The 18,129-nt window shown below is 68.1% G+C and overlaps 1 protein-coding gene across 6 annotated transcripts in view; it reads right to left on the bottom strand.

The window, feature by feature from the left end:
- The window catches only part of ARHGAP23 (Rho GTPase activating protein 23), a 36,700-nt gene extending 20,423 nt beyond the window's left edge, over positions 1-16,277 (bottom strand). For 2 of the 6 annotated variants that reach the window (XM_074849122.1, XM_074849123.1), the window contains exon 1: positions 313-794. In XM_074849122.1, the coding sequence (XP_074705223.1) occupies positions 313-612 (300 nt within the window). In that variant the 5' untranslated portion in view covers positions 613-794. Of the gene's footprint in view, positions 1-312; positions 795-10,099; positions 10,345-14,335; positions 14,408-16,189 lie in introns of those variants that run through there. The other 4 variants (XM_074849127.1, XM_074849125.1, XM_074849124.1 and 1 more) reach the window with 4 other exon arrangements.
- Between the last annotated feature and the right edge of the window lie 1,852 nt (positions 16,278-18,129).

Genomic DNA, 18,129 nt, shown 5'->3' with positions numbered 1-18,129 from the left:
TTTCCCTGCACCCCGCAGAGTCCTCTGGGGGGGGGAAGAATCCAGCCCCCCTCCTGGACACAGCGAGCAGGGCAGCAGGACCAAAACACCCAGGCACAGCCCTGCCCTCGCCGGCAGCTGCCAGCTCTGCCTTCACAGCCACCAACAGGGCCCCCCGCGCCCCCCCCCCAGCCCTTCCTCCAGCACAGGAGGGGACAACAGGGCCCCACGTCACCCCCCCAGCCAGCTCCACCAGCTCCCCCTTGCAAAACATCCCCCCCGCCTCCCCAAAACAAGACACGACACCCGGTATCTCCGGCACACGGTTCTCACCCGGCGGCTCTTGTCGGTGCAGGGGGAGGGTGCGTGGCCAGGCCGGGGGGCTGGGGGCCAGCGGTGCTCCGGGGGGGCGGCGGGGCGGCACAGGCTGCTCAGCCAGATGCAGCGGGGCTCGGGCGAGCTGCAGTCCACCCCGACGGCACGCTCGAAGCGCCAGCCCTTGCCGGCTCGCTCCACGCTCCACAGCCCCTTGCTCACCACCGCCACGGGGCTGGGGGCTGGCGGGGGCCGGGGGGGACCCCGCAACACCCACCGAGACCCCCGCTCCCCTCTGTTCGCGCTCTCCTCCACCATGGGCCCGGCGTCGGCAGGCGAGGCGCGGCGGTGTTGGGCTCTCAGCCGGTCACGGCCATGGGCTCACCGCGTCCTTCACTGGCTTCAGCCCCCGAGTTGGGCAGCGCGGCGGTGGGGGCCGGCGGCCGGGGGTGGCACGGGGCCGGCTGCGCCGTTTCGCATGGCCGGGGTGACGCGGGGTGCTCCCAGCCCGGCGACGCTGCTCACCACACTCTCGCACGCTTGTTCGCACGCTTGTCCGCTCGCTCGCACCCTCCGCGAGCAACGTGGGCCCCGGCCCCCACCCAGCCACCCGCGCTGTGCAGGGATGGACGGAGGGTGGGATGGAGGGATGGAGGGATGGACGGAGGGTGGGATGGACGGACAGGGGGATGGACGGAGGGCGGGCGGCCGCACGCCCCGGCTGGGCTGGCGGGCTGGGGCTCCAGCTGCTGGCAGGGATCAGCGTGCCCAGCCCACCGCCTCCCGCGCCGAGCCAGCCCCCGCTGCCTGCGGTGTCACTTTGCCCGGACTTTCCCTTTTTTCTTTCTTTCTTTTTTTTTTTTTAATCCGCCCCCTTTTTCCTCCATCACCCTGAGCAGCATCCCACCCTCCCCGCTTCCTCCTCTCCCTCCTCCCGGCCCCTTCCTTCCTTCCTCCCCTCGCTCTCCACAGGGCACTGGGCGATGCTGGGGACAGGGAGGGGGGACAGGGCTGTGGCAAGTGTCCCCCCTGCTCGGGCAGAAGACGAGCCACCACCGGGCTCTGCAAGGGGGGAGCAGTGGGGGCTCTGAGACACCCCTGGTCCCCAATCTGTCCCCAGCACCCAGCAGAGTCTACGCAGCAGAGGCACATATCCAGCCCCAGGCACAGCACCCCAGGGACTGACACAGCCCCCCAGCGACCAACACAGCGCCCCAGGGACTGACACAGCCCCCCGACAGCCTGCTCGGTGCCTGTGGCAAAGGGTGGTGGTTCCAGTGACGCGTCCCACCAGGAGCTGAACCAAGAGTCCCCCCCCCTGCCAGCCCCATCTCCCATTTTGGGGGATACCCAGGGCTGCAGGCACAGCATGTCCCTGTTGTCACCTGGGCACAGAGACACCAGCCCCCACAGTTCAATCCTGGCTCCCCAGTGTTGAGCCCCCACGCAGGGACAGCAAACTGCCCTCCCTGGTGCTCGGGGGCTCCCGCTGCTCCAGGGGGACAAATCACACATCCCCCCCCCCCCCAGCCCACCCTCCACCCCCTTCACACCCCCCTGAGCCGCTCGCCACTGCAGTGGCCAAAGCATGGGGGGGATAAGGAAAACAGCAGCACCTTGGTGAGCCCGGCACCCGCAGACACCCGAGTGTCCCCCTGCCCTGCTCCCCCCTTCCCTCGCTGCCTGTCCCTGTCCCCGCACGAGGGGGTCCCGCGCCACATTCCTGCCATGCTGGAGGCCGAGGAGAGGCACGTGCGGCCGCGCCGGGGAAATGCCGGGCATTGCTGGGATTGCAGCCCGCAGCCTCGGGGCCAGCCGCGGCCCCCTCCTCTCCTCTGTTCCCCCCTTCCACCCTAGCAGCAGGACCAGCCTGGCCATCCCACAGCCACCAAGGTGGGCTGGCACCAGACAACAGTGAGGGGACAGTCCCCCGCGTGCTGGCAGTGCTTTGGCGTTCAGCACGTCCCCAGCGTCTACCCTGGCCGAGGTGCCGCGGCTCTGCCCCAAATCAGCCCCAGCGCCTGCCCCGAGCCCCGCCGGGGGGGGTGGCATGACTGGCTTGGTGACAGCTGTGTCCCCAGGGGCCTGTCTCCACACCTCCAGCGCACCCCAGGACACCATCCTGGTGTGCCCGCACCGCCAGCTCAGGGAGAAATCGGGACGGGGAAATGTGGGAGACAAATCCCTGCCATCGTCATCCTCCCCCGGCCACCCCCCGGGCCACACCAACGTCACCCGGGGACAGGCAGCCTGCATGTCCCAGCAGGCAGAGCTGCCCAGACAGAGCTGTCACCCGGGGGGGCTTCACTTTCCAGTTGAAAAGGGGGGGGGAGCAGCGTGCAGCAGGGGGGGCCAGCTCCAGCCAGGGGTCCTGGGGCAGCTGGAGCAGCACCGGCTGCCCCGGGGACAGTGGGTCCAATCCTGCCACCTCTGCTCACACCTTTCCTGGCAGCACTGAGCAAACAGGCAGGAGCTGCCCCCCCCCCAGCAGCCTGGGGGTGCAGGGGCCAGCTGGAGAAGGGGTCCCCAATGCCCCCGGCGGGGTGTCGAGGGGAGGACGGGCCCCAGGATTGTTCCCGCAGCCCAAAGCGGGAAAGGTCAGGCAGCGTTCGCGGGGGCAGATTCCACCCCGCGGAATGCGAGCGCGCCTGGACGCCTTCCAAAATACTTGTGTTTTTGCACAGGAGTGTCCTAAATACGCAGCCAAACAGGAGCAAGGGGGAAGGCCGCGCGGTCCCGGCATGCATCGCCGCCGCGCAGGCGTGGGGGACGCGTGGGGGACAGCCCACGCTGCCGGTGGGCTGCAGGGCCCTCTGCCGGCATCGCCCCCCTGCCTGCACCCCCAGCCCAACTGAGGGGAAACTGAGGCACAAAGGAGAAAAAACCCCCAAAACCCCCTGCTCGCCTCGGCCCTCCCCTGCCCTGGCAGCAGCGAGCACCCCGGTGCTGGGGGGGGTCCCCGTATTTTGCACCGATGTCACCCCCCTGCCCCACAGCTGCTGCTCCCCGAGTTCTCCCACCCTGCTCGGACCCTGGTGACACCCCTAAGGTGGTCCTGGCTGGAGGGGTCACCCCCCCACGCACACCCCACACCACGTCCTGGCCCCACCAGCTGCAGCTGTGGGTCCCTGCCAGCGGGGCCATTGCAAACCCCTGGCACGCAGCGAGGATAACGTCACGCTTCGGGCAGGAACAGAGGACAGAGGGACAGGCAGCTGCCCGTCCTGCCGCCACCACGGCGTGCTGGGCTCAGCCCCAACCTCCCTCCTCCGGCACAGGGAAGGTTTCTCCGGCACGGAGCCGGCAGCGCGCAAGGCCGGGAGGGGGGCAAACGCTAATCCTTCCCGAACGGCGAGCTGAGATTAGGGTCAGAAAAATGAGGTTTTAATAGGATTTTCGGGGAGGAGAAAGCCATGTTGAGACAATAACCGATTTCCAGCCCTTATATGGCAAAGCCGTCGCCTGCTCCCACCTGCGGAGGGTCCCGGTGGGGAAGGGGGGACGGGTGTCCCACCCGCACCCCTCGGTCTGGGCTGGCTCAGGCAGCATTTGGGGAGGCAGCACCCCCCGACAGGGAGCAGAGACCGACACTCCCCTGCAGGCAGGGGCTGCCTGCACCCACCCGTGCACCCCAGGAAAGGTGGGGATGCTCCTGCAGTGGGACCTGGCCCAGGGGACGTGGTGGCAGGAGAACTGGGGGCGGGGGGCTGGACCCAGGTGACCACGCCAGGAGCAGCCCCCCCCCCGGGCTGTGCCCCAGCCTCCGGGATTACTGCATCGCAGGAGAAAGCATTTTAATTCTCTTTAACCCAAACGAGGGCTGAGGAGCTTTGCAGCTCAGCGAGGATTTGGGGTGTGCTCGCTTGCTTGCATGGAGCCGGCGCACGCTCCCCTGAGCCCCCCGGACACCCCCACCCCAGCCCGGCTGCATCCCAGGGAGCTGGCGAGCGGATGCACATCCCACCAGTGTGGGAAGAGGAGGCAGCAACACCTCAGTGATGGAGAGAAACTGGGAGAGACGCCTCCCAGTACCCCCCAAGGCTGCCAGCAGCCCCCGTGCCACATCCCAGCCCTGGGCAGGGATTTTTTGGGGTGGATGCAGAGCAGGAACCCCCCCAGATGGCTTCCGGCACCCACTAAGTTGCCGAGCAGACGTTGTCCTCTTTTCCCACCAGCTCCACAACCGCCCGGCTGCCGGCCAGCACCCAGGCACCCACCGAGGCGCTGGCAGCACCGCAGGGCCTGGGCAAACCCCACGGACCTCATGGGAGAACCGGAGATGATCGCCGGGACTCCCAGCTCGAGCGTGGGGCTCCCCATCCTCACAGCCAGTCCAGGGGTCCTGGGGGAGATGCTGGGCTGGCAGCACCGAGCGGCTGAATGGGCGCTGCCAAGGGCACGGCTTGACCCCAAATCCCACCCCATGCCAGAGCCACGTGCCCAGCTGGGGACCCCCTCCTGCATCCCCACCATCTGAAGCCGCCGGGAGGGAGGTGACGCTGCCCGGGTGACACCGAGCCAAGTGCCAAAGAGAAGTGGCGTGGCAAGGAGGCCATTCCTCCCGCCCCGGTTTGGGTGTTAACGTGGGGAAGGAAATCGCCTTGTTCCTTCCCAACACAAACTTTTATCTTGACAGCGTCTCCTTCGCAGCCCCGTCGATCAGCCCACGCCGGGTCCCCCCTTGGCTCCGTCCCCTCCCGGCGGCGGCGGGACCAAACTGAGCTCCCTCTGGGCAGCCTCCGCACCAGGGACACTGGCCCCGGCTCCGCGGGGTTCTCGTTCCTGCCATGTCCCAAAGCGGCAGCTCTGGAGGGCTCCGGTTCGCCCAGCCCAGGGGTGCCACAGCGAGAGAAATTTGGGAATGTGGCCAGAGAGCCTTGTCCCCTTTCCTGGCCTCTCCTCACCAGGCTGCCAGCCCCCGTGCCCACCGTGGCTCTCTGGCATCCCTGGTCGAGTTCCCGGGGCAGGATTGGCCCCGCTCGCAGCCGTACCGGTGGCCCCGACACCGGCTGATGCCACCGCATCGATGCAAGCGCGTACGTGTGGAGCCAGCCCATGGGCCACCTCTGCTCGCGGCCACACGTCACGATGCTGGGGCAGGATGCGGCTGTGGCTTGGCCTCCTGAACGCCCGGTGCCACGCTCTGCCCACCTGCGAGGGACAGACCCACCAGGCTGGGGGATGCTCACGGCTTCCCGGGGTCACATCCCGGGGCAGAGGTGGTTTTGGGGACACCGTAACCCCTCCTAATACAGCAGCTCCCCACGGCACCAACGGTGCCACCGTCCTGCAGCAAAGCCCCGCGGCCTCTTCCCCCACAGCCTCTTCCCCAGGGCATCCCCTGTGCCAGCCCCCTCCACGCCCTCACAGCTCGTCCTTAACACATGGTGCCAGTGGAGAAAGTGGCTCCAAGGTGGGGACAAGGGTGGGGGACACGCACTGGAGCCGCGCCAGGTCCGAGCTCAGCGCGGGGACCTACCCGATGGCCCCGCACCGGAGAGGCTGGGGAACACCGAGCCAGAGCGACAGTGAGGAGGAGTTTTATCTCCCAACTCACGGGGAAATGGGACTGAGAGAGCTCGCGGCCAGGGCTGCCTTCATCCCCAGCTCCTCCTCCTCATTCTCTGCCCTGTCCTAAAAACGGCGTTATCGGCAGCAAGCCCTAGAAAAGTAACAGGATTCCGTTTCCTGTTTTTCCCATGGAAACCCTCAAATAGAAGCTGGCCTCATTATTCCAATTTTTTGGGTCTCTTTTTTTTCAGCAGGGCTAACAATGAGCCATTTCCTCCGGCGGCTCCGAGAGGCACCTTGCGCTCTGCTCCCACTTCTCCGTGGCGGAAAAATCCTACCCGGGGAGGTCAGGGGAAGGCTGCCTGCTCCTTCCAGCCTCTGCCCCGCTCAAGGCTGGGGGCCCGGGCTGGGGGCAGTGGCCGTGCACCCCTCGCACACGTTGGGGACCCCCTTGCACCTCCTTGGGGTGCTGCCTGTGGACACAGGGCTGGGGAGGGAGCACAGGGGTGGGAGATGCTCGGCTGGGGGGATGCACAGGAGAAGTGCCAAATCCTGCATCCCTCGCTGGATGGGGAAAATAAAGAGCCGAGCGGGGTCCTGAGCCTCCCTCTGGCCACAGCAAGGACAGGAGGAGCTTTGGGGACACGGAGGAGCTTTGGGCACGTGGCTTTGGGGACAGCCGTGCTCCCCGGCACCGACACCCGGCAGCGTTTTCCTGCGATTAGGAGCAGCACAACATTCTTCCGCAGCCCACACGCATCCAGCAGCCAAACGGCCAGGCCAGGCTCCCCTCCAGCACCTCCCCACCCCACCGCTGTCCCCCCACACACCCCCAGGACATCAGCATCCCGCCACTGGTGCCACACCAGTCACCGCCAGCCCCAGCGGGGACCACGCTTCACCCCGAAAGCGCTGGCACCGTGGCCCGGCCCCCCGCCTCGCACGGCACAAAAAGAGCCCACTATGTGCCACAATGGCACGATTGTCCCCCGGAGCCACTGGGCCCCGTCCCACCCGCCCCGGGGCTGCCCCACGCGCTCGGCCCCATCAAGGGACCCACTGTTGTCACTGGGGGGGGGGTGGGGAATGGCAACCCCGGGGTGCGCAGCGGCAAGTCTGGGGGTGCTGCCCCAGGGGTGCTGTTTTACGGCACAGCCCATCCTGCCCCACGGGTGGCAGGGCAGGGGGGGCCCGCAGAGCCCCAGGACCTGCCTGTTGAGGAGGGGGGGACCCCAGCCCCCCAAGGGCTGCGCCAGCAGCTGGGCTCAGGGATTACGGCAGGAGCCTCCCTGCTACCCCGGGCTGGCCATGGCTCACCGCAGCCCTGGCTCCTTCCTGCCACATTGGGGTCTCAAGCAAAGCTCTTGTAGGCACAGCCCAGGGGACCCCGCTGGGCCCCACCCTGGGGCGAGAACAGGATCGGTCCCCACCATCACCAGCGTTTCACTTCAGCCACTTCACGACCCCCCTCTTCCCTGGTCCAGCTCCAGCTTTGCTCTCCAGCTCCCATTTTCCCAGCACAGCTGGGGAGCGGGACAGACACCCCCCCCAATCCCAGTATCCTCCCCCTCTTGGGAAATCCACGTTCTCCAGGGGCTGGGGACCCCCGGGGCTTCGCACGGCGGAGATGGAACCCGCCGGGCACGCAGCCGATCCCCACCACAGCGGCAGCCCCGACCTGCTGGGCCACACCGCCGCGGGTCTTGCAACACGCAGCCGCGTCGGCGGAGGTGTGCTCGCCCGAGAAGGCAATTAGGGGAGACTTAATGAAATCCTGGGGATAAGCAGCCACTGAAAAAGGAGTCAGCCGCTTCAGGTGCTCTGAGCCAGTGCTGGAGACGTCTGGGCTGTGGCCAGGAGGTCGGTGGCAGGTTTAAAGCAGCCACCCTGGTTTGCAACCTGGGGCATCCCGAGCCAGGCCGGCTTGGGGAAAGCCGGACGGGTTTTGGGAGCAGGCGGCACGGCATGGCACAGCTCGCGCAGCCGGCCCCGCCGCTCGTGGCCTAGAGGCAGCCAGGTCGATATTTTCCAACTTGAGAGCTTAAAATAGGTCATCTATCTCCATTCCTTTTTAAATCAGGTCTTGCTGCCTGCTGAAGACAAACTTGGTTTATTAATGGGACAGCACCGACTTGAAACCTAATCTTTTTTTTTTTTCCCCCCCTTTAATGAGAATAAAAGACCATCCCCAGGGCTCGGCAGCTTCCCAGGATGACCCCCCCATCCCTCCGTGTTTTCTCCCAGTGAGTGGCTCCGCACAAACGAGGGAGAAGCCGCGGCCGCTCGCTCCGAACACTCCCAGCACCTGGTCATGCAGCACCCACCTGCACCCCAGCAGCACCCACGCCCCGCGGGGGGCACACGAGCCAGCCCCCACGCTCCGACCCCAAACCAGATGTCCCTCCTGCCAGACCTGCAACGTCAAACCCCCAGAGACCACAGTCCCCAAGGCCTAAATAACACCCAGCGGTGGCTCCTTGGCATTTGACGCTGCCGATGACGGTGCCCAGGCAGCGCTGCCAGCCCCGGGGGGGGTCCAGTACCCCCGCGGTGCGAGAGACGGGTGCCAGAGCTGCCGGCTGGGCCCAGCGCGTGATACACGTCAAGGTTAAAAAAAACGCAGCAACGGCGAGGTCGGAGCCCTCTGTGTGGCCGGGGCTCTGTGGCTCCGAAAACCCCGAGGTGGCCACCCAGACCCCGGTATGGCATCACGCCGCGTGCCCCGGCCCGGCGCCGGTGCCAGGTTTCGCGCTTGCAAGGCAGGATTGCAGCAGCAGCCCCGAGCACAGGCTTTTCCTGTCTTTCAAGTTCAGGGTTCAGAAAGAAAGGGGAAAAAAAAAAAAAAAAAAATAAAAGGCGTTAAGAAATTCAATTTGCCAAGCTGTGGCCACGCGGGGACGAGGGCAGCAGCCGCCGGCCGAAGGCTTGGGGACGGTGGGGCGCAGCCCCTGCCACGCAGCCCCGGGGGTGGCCGTTGGGCTGGATTTCTGCTTACGCAGCACAAAAATCCTCACTGGAGGATTGCAAAGCGCCTTCCTCACCACCGTCCCCCACGGCCACGCAGGGGGAGGCAGCGGTGGTTGAGTAATTCCCCCCCAAAAATCACCCAGCGAGCGGGGGGGCGGAGGTGAGCACTGAGCAAAGCCCCCACACTCCACATGCTGCCCTCCTGGAGGGCACGTTTCACCCCAAAATGTGACAGAAGAGCAGATTTCAAGAGACTTGGACACACACACACACCCCCCCCACCACCACCCCCCCCCCGCCCCGAAAATCCAAACCCCAGCGCTCAGCGGTACGGAGTAAGCAGGGAGGAATCTGAAGAGAAACCATGATTAATGCTCAGCCGCTGCAAGGAGCAGCACTCCTCATATCTGAACCATTTCGCACACTCCAATTAATCCTTTGAGGTTGGTTATTAGCCCCATCGCCGGGCCGGGGAAGCCAAGTTCAAATAACCAGGAACTGAGGAACAGAGGCCGAATTCAGCTCTGGGAGAGGACGTGCAACCTCTGCCCAAATTCGCAGGCGTTGTGCCAGTCCGACACCGCGACCCGTATCCCCGCCCGGGCGCTCCCCCCAGCCTGCCCCCCGCCACCCGACCCCGGCCCCGCGTCACCCAGCACCGTCCCCATCCCCACCCCACGCCTTCGCCAGGATTTGGCACAAAACGGGCAGGAAATGGGGGTTTTAGTTGGCGGCTGGGCTGGTTTTCCTTGGCACCGCGTTGCTCCCAGGGGAAACGGGTATCGCCCCGGCGCCCTCCGGTCCAGCCGGGCGATGCCGATGCCCGCGCCACGGGAGGAGCGTGGGTCAGCAAATACCAGCTCTGCTTCGAGGCCGGGGGGGGCTGCTCGGAGCTGGGGGAGCCTGACGTAGGGGCAGGACATGACCTCGAGGGGCTACGGGCATGTTGAGGAGGGGGGTTGCTGCCTGCCCAGTGCCGAAAGCTGGCGGGGACGGAGCTGGTGAGGATGGAGCGGCCGGACCCACCAGCCGGGAATTTCCAAGGAAACACGTGTGGGTGTTTGTGGGTCTCGTCCCGGGGAAGGGGAAGCCCAAGTCCAGGGTCTCGCCTACAACCCCGAGGCCGGATCCAGGCGCCTCGGCCCCGCCACGACGCCACGGGTGTCCCCCACCCACCCCGCTCCCCCGGCGTCCCCCGTCTGTCCCCGTCCATCAGTACCGGTTCCAGTCCCTGCTCCCCCAATATCTCCCAGTTCCCCCCAGTCCTTACTTCCTCCCCCAGCCCACCACCTCCCCAGTTCACCCAGTATCACCCAGTGCCGCTCACCGCGGGGGCGGGCGGTGGGATCCCGACCAGGCAGAAGGCGATCCCATTCATCGGGGCGCGGCGGCCGGGCTCGGCTCGGCTCGGTCCGGCCCGGTTTGGCAAGGCTCGGCTCAGCTCAGCTCGGCTTAGCTCGGCTCAGCCCTGTAAGGCACGGTCCGGTCCCGTTCGGCCCGGCCCGGCCCCGCACGATCCGGTCCGGCTGGGCTCGGCTCGGCACGGCTCGGTTCGGGCTGGGCCGGCGGCGGCCCCGGCCCCGGTTGCGGCTCCGCCTCCTCCGGGCGCCCGCGGCGACGGGCGGGAGCGGGCGGGGCGCGGCTCGGCACGGCCCGCCCCGGCGGGAGGGACCGCGGGCACCGGCCCCGGGACAGCGGAACTGGAACCGGCAGCGGTGGAGCAGCGGGACGGGGACCCCAGCGGGGACAGACGGGGACAACCGGGGACCGGGACGGGTAGGGGATACACCGGGATGGACAGGGGACACCCCGGGACCGAGCAAGAGACACCCAGGGATGGGGACAGGGATGAAGAGGGGACACCCCGGGACCGGGACCCGGCAAGGGACACCCCGGGATGGACAGGGGACATTCCGGGACCGGGACCAGGCAAGGGACACCCCGGGATGGACAGGGGACACACCGGGACTGGGCCCTGGCAAGGGACACCCCGGGATGGACAGGGGACACACCGGAACAGGGACCAGGCAAGGGACACCCCGGGATGGACAGGGGACACCCCAGGACTAGGACCAAGCAAGGGACATTCAGGGATGGGGACAGGGATGGACAGGGGACACCCAGGGACAGGGACACCCAGGGACAGGATAAGCCAGGACAGAGGGACGTGGCCCAGGACAGGCACAGAGCGATGGCAGGACAGCGGGACAGGGACAGCCGGACGGGGAGCGTCAGGGCGAGGCTGAAGCCAGGCGATGTGGCGGGAGGAGCACGGAAGGACACACGGACAGGAAACGCCAGGACGGGGGGACAGGACTGACGGGGACTGGCACAGGCAGACACGGGGACGGAAACACCCGGGTTGGGGCTGACGGAGGGACAAAGGCTGACACAGACCCACGGGGAAAGGAAACGGCGAAGACGGGAAGCAGCAGGACAGACGGACGGAGCCTCGCCTGGCGGACAGAGGGACAGGGACAGCAGGACGGGGCCCAGCCCGGCTCAGGCCACTTGGCCCGCAGAGGAGCATCCCGGAGCCGTCATTAAGCAGCCACCGAGTAAATTAACTCCCACACCCCAGTCTCGGGGTGCAAACGGCACCTCAAAGGTGCTTCGGTGGCGGCAGGCGGCCGCGCCACCGTGAGACGAGCCCTGAGTCACCGCGGGCTCGGCTGAGGCACGTGGCATGTGGCAGTGGTGGCCCCGGGGTGGTGGGGGGCAACACCGGAGGGGAAACGGAGCCGCATGTGACGGGAAAGCGGGAGGAGGAAGCGCAGGAAACCAGGGAGGAATGACAGCCACGGCCCACGGGGACACACGGACACGGGATGGGGAGGACCCGGAGAGCAGCGGCGGGGCCGGAGCCGGGGCTCAGCCAAGCACCAACGGGACTGAACCCACGGTGGGGCTGAACCCCCAGGGGGGGGCTCAGGGCAGGGCGCAGCGCGATGGTCTCCCCATCTCCCACCGCAGCACCCTGAGATGGCTCCTCTGCTGCTGGCGGGTCCCCAGTCCCCAGCGGGGACAGGGCTCCGTGGGGGGGTACTGGGCGGGGGGCAGGCCTAAATCTGCAGAGCACCCCAGGGTGCAGGGAGGGTGTCGGGGCCGCACAACCTCCCGCTTGTGCCGGGCCGGCGCCGGACACACGGTGCGGCCTGAGCTCGTGCCGAGGGCTCCGGCACAGCCACGCGATGCCCCCGCAGCCAGGATCGGTGCCAGCCCCCACCCACTCACCGACCCCCCTCCTGAGCAGCCATTTCCCTGCCCGCACCCAAGCTCTGCCCGCGCTGCCCCGCACGCCCCGGGCATGCCAGCCCCTGCCACGCGGCACAGACCCAGGCGCCGAGCGCAAGTTTTTCGTGACACAATTAAGAAAGTCTGTGTCAACAACGACTTCCTCCGGGCGCCTGGAGAAACCTCAGCACCACCAGAAAAAAAATAAATGACCCAGTCGTCGGCCACCGCCATGGAACCGCCAGGAACTCGGGGCTGGGGAGAGGCCGAAGGGCCTGATCCTGCTCACGGGCACATCCCGCCTGGCTGGTGGCTCCCCAGTGCCACTCGCCCTCCGCACGCTTCACGCACAGTCGCCGACTCACAGTCACAGGCGGACGGTACAATCGGCCATCCCAGGGTGCTGAAACAGCCACCCTGGGGTACAGCACCCTCAGAAACGGGGGGGGTGGGATGGGGGGATCTTGCGCCCTGGAAATGTAAAGGTGCCAGCGCCTGAGGGGGACCCATGGGAGTGCTGCCACCACCACTGTCCCCTTGTCCCAGCCTCGGGAACCATCCCAGCAGCTGGAGGGAGCAGTCGGATGTGAGTGACGGGATGTTTCCTCCCCGTGAGGGCACAGCCGGACACCCGCACCCCGTCTCCGGCCACCCTCCACCCACGCTCAGCACCCCCAGGCCCCGCGGCAGGTCCCTCTGTCCCCAGCCCCCCCTCCCGCCCGCGGTGGAGCGGAGCAGCTCCAGGGCAGCTCCGGGTCCCGCCGGGACGCGCTGGACGGTTGCCCTGACCCTGCCCGGCTGCGGCAGGACTTGCCACCCCGGCCGGCTCCGCCGTGGCCTCTCTCCAGAGAGACTTTCCAGGAAACTTCTCTTCCAGCCGGGTCTGGCACCGAGGACCGACCCGACCAACCTCCAGCCCTTCCCGGTGGCCGGTCCATGGGAAGGAGCCGTGACCTCCCCCGGCTGTGCCCACTGGCCACGCTGCTCCCTGGCAGTGCCGCTCCTGGGGGCCCCTCTTGTGGTGTCCCCCCACAAGAAGACACACGGTCACGTCTTACCCATGACCCTCCCACGGGCCAGCCAGCAGCCCAGGGCAGAGGAGGTGCTGCCGGTGGGACACAGCAACGGCCCCCAGGGTCCCCAGTGCCACCCTCACCAGGGGAGGTGACACAACCCGAGCTGGCCGCGGTGGCCCTGACCCCCCCTCTGTGCGAGGTGCAGAGAGGGACGGACCCTCCTGCGAGGTCGGGGAGAAGCAGCCATCCCCAGCAAGGGGTGACCCCCCTTCTGGGGTGCACAGCCTGGGGGGGGGGCTCAAGGAGAGCCCCCAAACCTCAGCCCCACTCCTGGGGCAGCTTTTCCATGGGGATCCCCAAGGAGTGGTGTGCCACCAGGCACCCAGCCAGCCGACACTCCCTCCCTCCTCCCAGCCCTCTTTGTCTCCCCCGGCCCCACCCCAGCACCAAGACCCCCATTTGCAGCCCCCCCGGGGACACCCGGCTCCTCCGTCCCCACATGCCAGGATGGGACACACGGCCCTGGCAGGGCGTCCCCGAGCCCGGATGCCATCGCCGCTCACCCCACACCCCATTCCATAACCATCCACCCGAAAATCCTGGCTCCCGCCCGCCCTGCCCGCTTTAGCTGAGCGGATCCATCACGTCTCAACCCCCCCGGCCCCCACTCTGGCCCAAATCCCGGAGAAGCGGAGCTGGGGGAGCGTGAGCCCCCCGCCCGCCCAAGCTGCCGCTCCCTGTGGAGCCTCTTCCGTGCCGCAGACAAAGGGAGCGAGAGGGGAATCCCGGCTGGGCGATGGGTTTTAACCTAATCCTACGAATTAAAATGAAAAAAAAGCAAAAGCGGGATGTCAGAGCGGGGCTGGCACAGCCGGAGGGGCAGCGGCGTCGGGGTAGGGCACAGTGGGACCATGGCAGCGGGGCTGGGGACAGGGACACCCAGCGTTGGGTGCCCCTTTGGGGTGGGGGGTCTCACGCAGACCCCGCTCGCCACGGCCCAGGGGGCAAAGGTGGGTGCACGCCGCAGCGCTCAGCACCCTCCCGGCCCCCGGCAGACATCTCCGGGCCGAGAGCTCCTCTCTCCTCTCGCAGCCACCGCGGCGCGAAGCCATTTTGATACGGCGGTGGAGAGGCGAAAGGGTTACGGCCCCAACCCCTCCTTCCCCTGCCAGCGGGTCTGTCGGGGGATAAACAAGAGCAAGGCCAGGGCGGGGGGATCTGGGATGGGATCGGCGAGGAAACCCGGCAGCGAGGCAGAGCAAAGCAGGGCAGCACGGCGGGACGGGGGGTGCGGGGGGCCGGCGCGGACTTACATGCTCATCCCACATCAGGGAGGGGCTGAAATCCTGCTGGGAATCGGGGGACCCCTCGCTCGGCGCATCCGCGGCTGCCGTGGCCCATCGCAGGTGGGAGGCGGGAGGGCGGCTGGCCAGGGCTGCCCTCGCTGCCGGATCCTGCCTGCCCTGCCTGGATCCTGCCTGCCCTGCCCGGGTGCTGGCAGGCACATGCCAACCTGCTGCCGCTCCCGGCCTAAAACCACCGCGGCTCCTCCGAAGGCGTCGCTGCCAACGAGGGCGGCGGGGAAGGCGCGGGGGCCGCTCGGGAGCTCCTCTGCATTGCAGCTGGATGTGCTCGAGGGGGGGATTTTTTTCCAGTGGGAATCAAGCCACGGCGGGCAGCAGCGGGCAGCGGGCAGGCAGGGTGAGGAGTTGAGGGGGGGGGCTTTGGGTGCTCGCAGCCCCAGGGAGGGTGCTGGACCCAGGGATGGGGATGTCAGCGCATCACGTGCAGCCCCCGCGTTGGCTTTCGCCGCTCCGGCGAGGCGGATGCGTGCGAAGCTCCCGGGGGGCTGGGGAGGGGGGGGGCGCTGGTGAAGGCGCCGGCGCGTGCTCACCCACGCTGCCGCGCACCCCCGCGCTGCCTCTCCCAGCCACGGCCCTTGGCGGGGGGCGAGGCGGGGGGGGGATTCACAAGCACGCGGCCCCCAACGTGCCGTGGAACCTCGCTGCGCGCTGGGGATGTGTCGTGCCCAAAGCGGTGGCTCTGCCCTGGTCCCCGGGGCAGCCCCAGACCCTCCTGCCCCCCGTGAGGGGGGTGTTGGTGGGGGGGGCACACACAAGGCGTTAAATCCTGCGCTCAGATCTGGGCCAAGCCTGAAGGATGGTGGAAGCACGAGGCAGAGCCCGAGGGGCGCAGAGGCTGCACGAAGGGAGCTGGACCCCTCGCCCGTGGGCATGGCGCTGGGGTGGGGGGAGATGCTCCGAGGGGGAAGAACCCCCCCGCCACAGGGAGCCAGGGCATGGGGGGACTGAGAGCACCCACGGCTCTGGGTGGGCACCGGGGAAGGACATCGCAGCCCGGCCGGGGCACAGCAGCCCGGTTTCTGGAGGCGTCGGCTGGTGAATAACAGGACGAGGCGACAGAGGAAAGACCAACAGACACAGCCTCACCTGAGCCCCCCCCGAGCTTTCTCCACACCCCACGGCGGCTCCGGCCCCTTCCCCGAGCAGAAGCCCCTTCCCCAAATCTCGCTGCTCACAGCGAGCGGGGCGAGACACACCTCGGGCTGCAACAGAAACCTGTGGCAGAGCCAGGACTGTCCTCTCCCGGCCACCCACCCCCTCCACGGCGGACGAGGGGCCAGGAAGCATCCCCACGGCAGGGTGAGCACCCATGGGTGCCCACACAGATGCCACAGCTGGCGTCGGTGGGACACGGGGGGCCTGGGGGGGTAGTCAGGGGCTCAACCCCCGGGCAGGCGTCGTGTCAGTGGGGGGTCCTGGGTGAAGCAGAGGGTGATACTGGGGGTCCTAGGTTGGTGATGCTGGGGTGGGGCGCAGGCGGTCCCAGCGAGGCAGGTGGGTGATGGGGGAGTGGGTGGTGGTGGGGGGTGATGCCAGGGCAGCACCTGGGGGGCTGGAGGAAGGTGGGTGGGGACCCACGAAGGCAAAAAGGGGGTCCCTGAGCAGCAGGTGGGGGGCACGGAGGTGGCAGGCGGAGTCCCCCCAGGTAGCAGGCGCGGTCCCCGGGGGTGGGGGGGCAGCCGGGGGTCCCGGTACGAGGCTTTCCCCAGCCTCGGGCCCCCGCAGCGGCGGCGCGCCCGTGGGTGCTGGACCCGACCCGTCCCGTCCCCGCCGCGGGGGTCCCGGTGCCGGTCCCGGTCCTACCTGCTCCATGGGGCCGCTCAGGGCGCGGCGGGCCGCCCGCGGGCCATGGGCTGGTCCCGCGGCCGGTGGCGGAGCCGGCGCGCCCCGGTGCGGCCCCGCTGCCGCCGCCGCCGCCGCCTCTCGCCGCCGCCGCCCACGCCCGGCGCCGCCCGGCGCATCCCGGGAGCGGCGTCATGTGAGCGGCGGCGGGAGGGGGCCGTGCCCGGCCCCACCCGGGGCCCCGCCGCCGCCCTCCCCTCCGCCCGGCCCCCCCCGGCCTCCCCCTCCACCCCCCCCTCCCGCCACCCTTCCGTCACACCCCTGCGTCCTGCCTCCCACCTTGCCCGCACACCCCCTTCCACTCCTCATCCTCCTTCCTTGAATCCATCCGTCCTTCCACCCCCCCTCACCCCTTCAGCCTTCCATCCAGCCCCCAGCCATCCTCCCATCCCATCCCATCCCATCCCATCCCATCCCATCCCATCCCATCCCATCCCATCCCATCCCATCCCATCCTCCCTCCCTCCCTCCCTCTCTCCATCCATCCATCCTCCCTCCCCTCCATCTTCCATCCATCCCCATTCATCCTTCCTTTCCCCTGCCCATCCACACATCTTCCTTCCTTCCTTCCTTCCTTCCTTCCTTCCTTCCTTCCTTCCTTCCTTCCTTCCTTCCTTCCTTCCTTCCTTCCTTCCTTCCTTCCTTCCTTCCTTCCTTCCTTCCTTCCTTCCTTCCTTCCCCTTCCATCCCTTCTTCCCTCCCATCCATCCATCCATCCATCCATCCATCCATCCTCCCTCCCCTCCATCTTCCATCCATCCCCATTCATCCTTCTTTTCTCCTGCCCATCCACACATTCTCTGTCCTTCCTTCCCTCCTTCCTTCCTCCATCCATCCATCCATCCATCCATCCATCCATCCATCCATCCCCTGTCCCCCAACCTTTACCCATCCACCTGTCCATCCATCCATCCACCCACCCTCCCATCCATCCCACCCCCTCATCACCCACCATCCCTCCCTCCCTCCTTTCCCCAACCCTCCATCCATCCCCTCACCCCTCTCCCTTCTCCCAGAGGCTCCAGAGGCCCCCGGGGGCTGGTGGCCGTGCCCAGAGTTGGGGTGGCACCGGGGCAGCGAGTGGGTGACACTGGCTGTGTCCCCCCCGCAGTGAGCAGCGGGTTCGTGGCCCCTGGCCCGGCCGTGGCATTTCCCGTGGCAGCGGCCAAGCCCTCCAGCCTGGGTAAATATTAGCTGGGAGGCAGCGCCAGTGCCAGGCCCAGCGTGGCCCAGTGACCCACTGGGACACGGCCAGCCCCCAGCACGCCTCGGCCAGCGGCACCCGGCCCCGTGCCCGCCCTGGGCTCCCCAGGCACGGCCCCACACTCTGCCTCAGCTCCCTTGGCATGACCCTGTGCCTCAGTTTCCCTTGTGTGGCCTCGGGCTGTACCTCAGTTTCCCTGCACGCTCCCGCGCTCCCCCCATTGGGGCGTGTGAGGATGAGGAGGGGCAGAGCACCCACCCCATCCCCTCCTCAGGGTGCAGCCCCATGCTGGTGCTGCACTGGGGGGACACGACACCCCGCACCCCACCTCCGGGTCAGCCTGGCCTCGTGGTTTGGGCAGGGCTGGCCGAGGAGGGGAGCTGGGGGGGGGGGGAGCAGCACAGTGACACTTCAACAGGGTTTTTTTTGGCCAGGAACCCCACCAGGCTCAGACCTGGCACAGGGTGGGTGGCACCAGGAGCCAGTGATGCTCGGGCCCCCCCCCATGTCCCCCCACCTCGCCTGAGCCCACACAGCAGGGCCACAGCGCCCCACTGGCATGGGGACCCACCGGGACAAGGGGGGGGGGGAGCATGTGGGGGTCCCCGGGGCCCCACACTGCAGCAGCACCCCAGGGCTGGGGAGGGGGGGGGAGGCGAGCAGGGAGCGCGGGTGGAAAGAAAGCGGCTTTTGTCTG

The sequence above is a fragment of the Strix aluco genome, chromosome 24 (assembly GCF_031877795.1).
Source record: "Strix aluco isolate bStrAlu1 chromosome 24, bStrAlu1.hap1, whole genome shotgun sequence".
Taxonomy (NCBI): Eukaryota; Metazoa; Chordata; class Aves; order Strigiformes; family Strigidae; genus Strix; species Strix aluco.
This window is presented reverse-complemented; position numbering and strand designations above follow the sequence as displayed.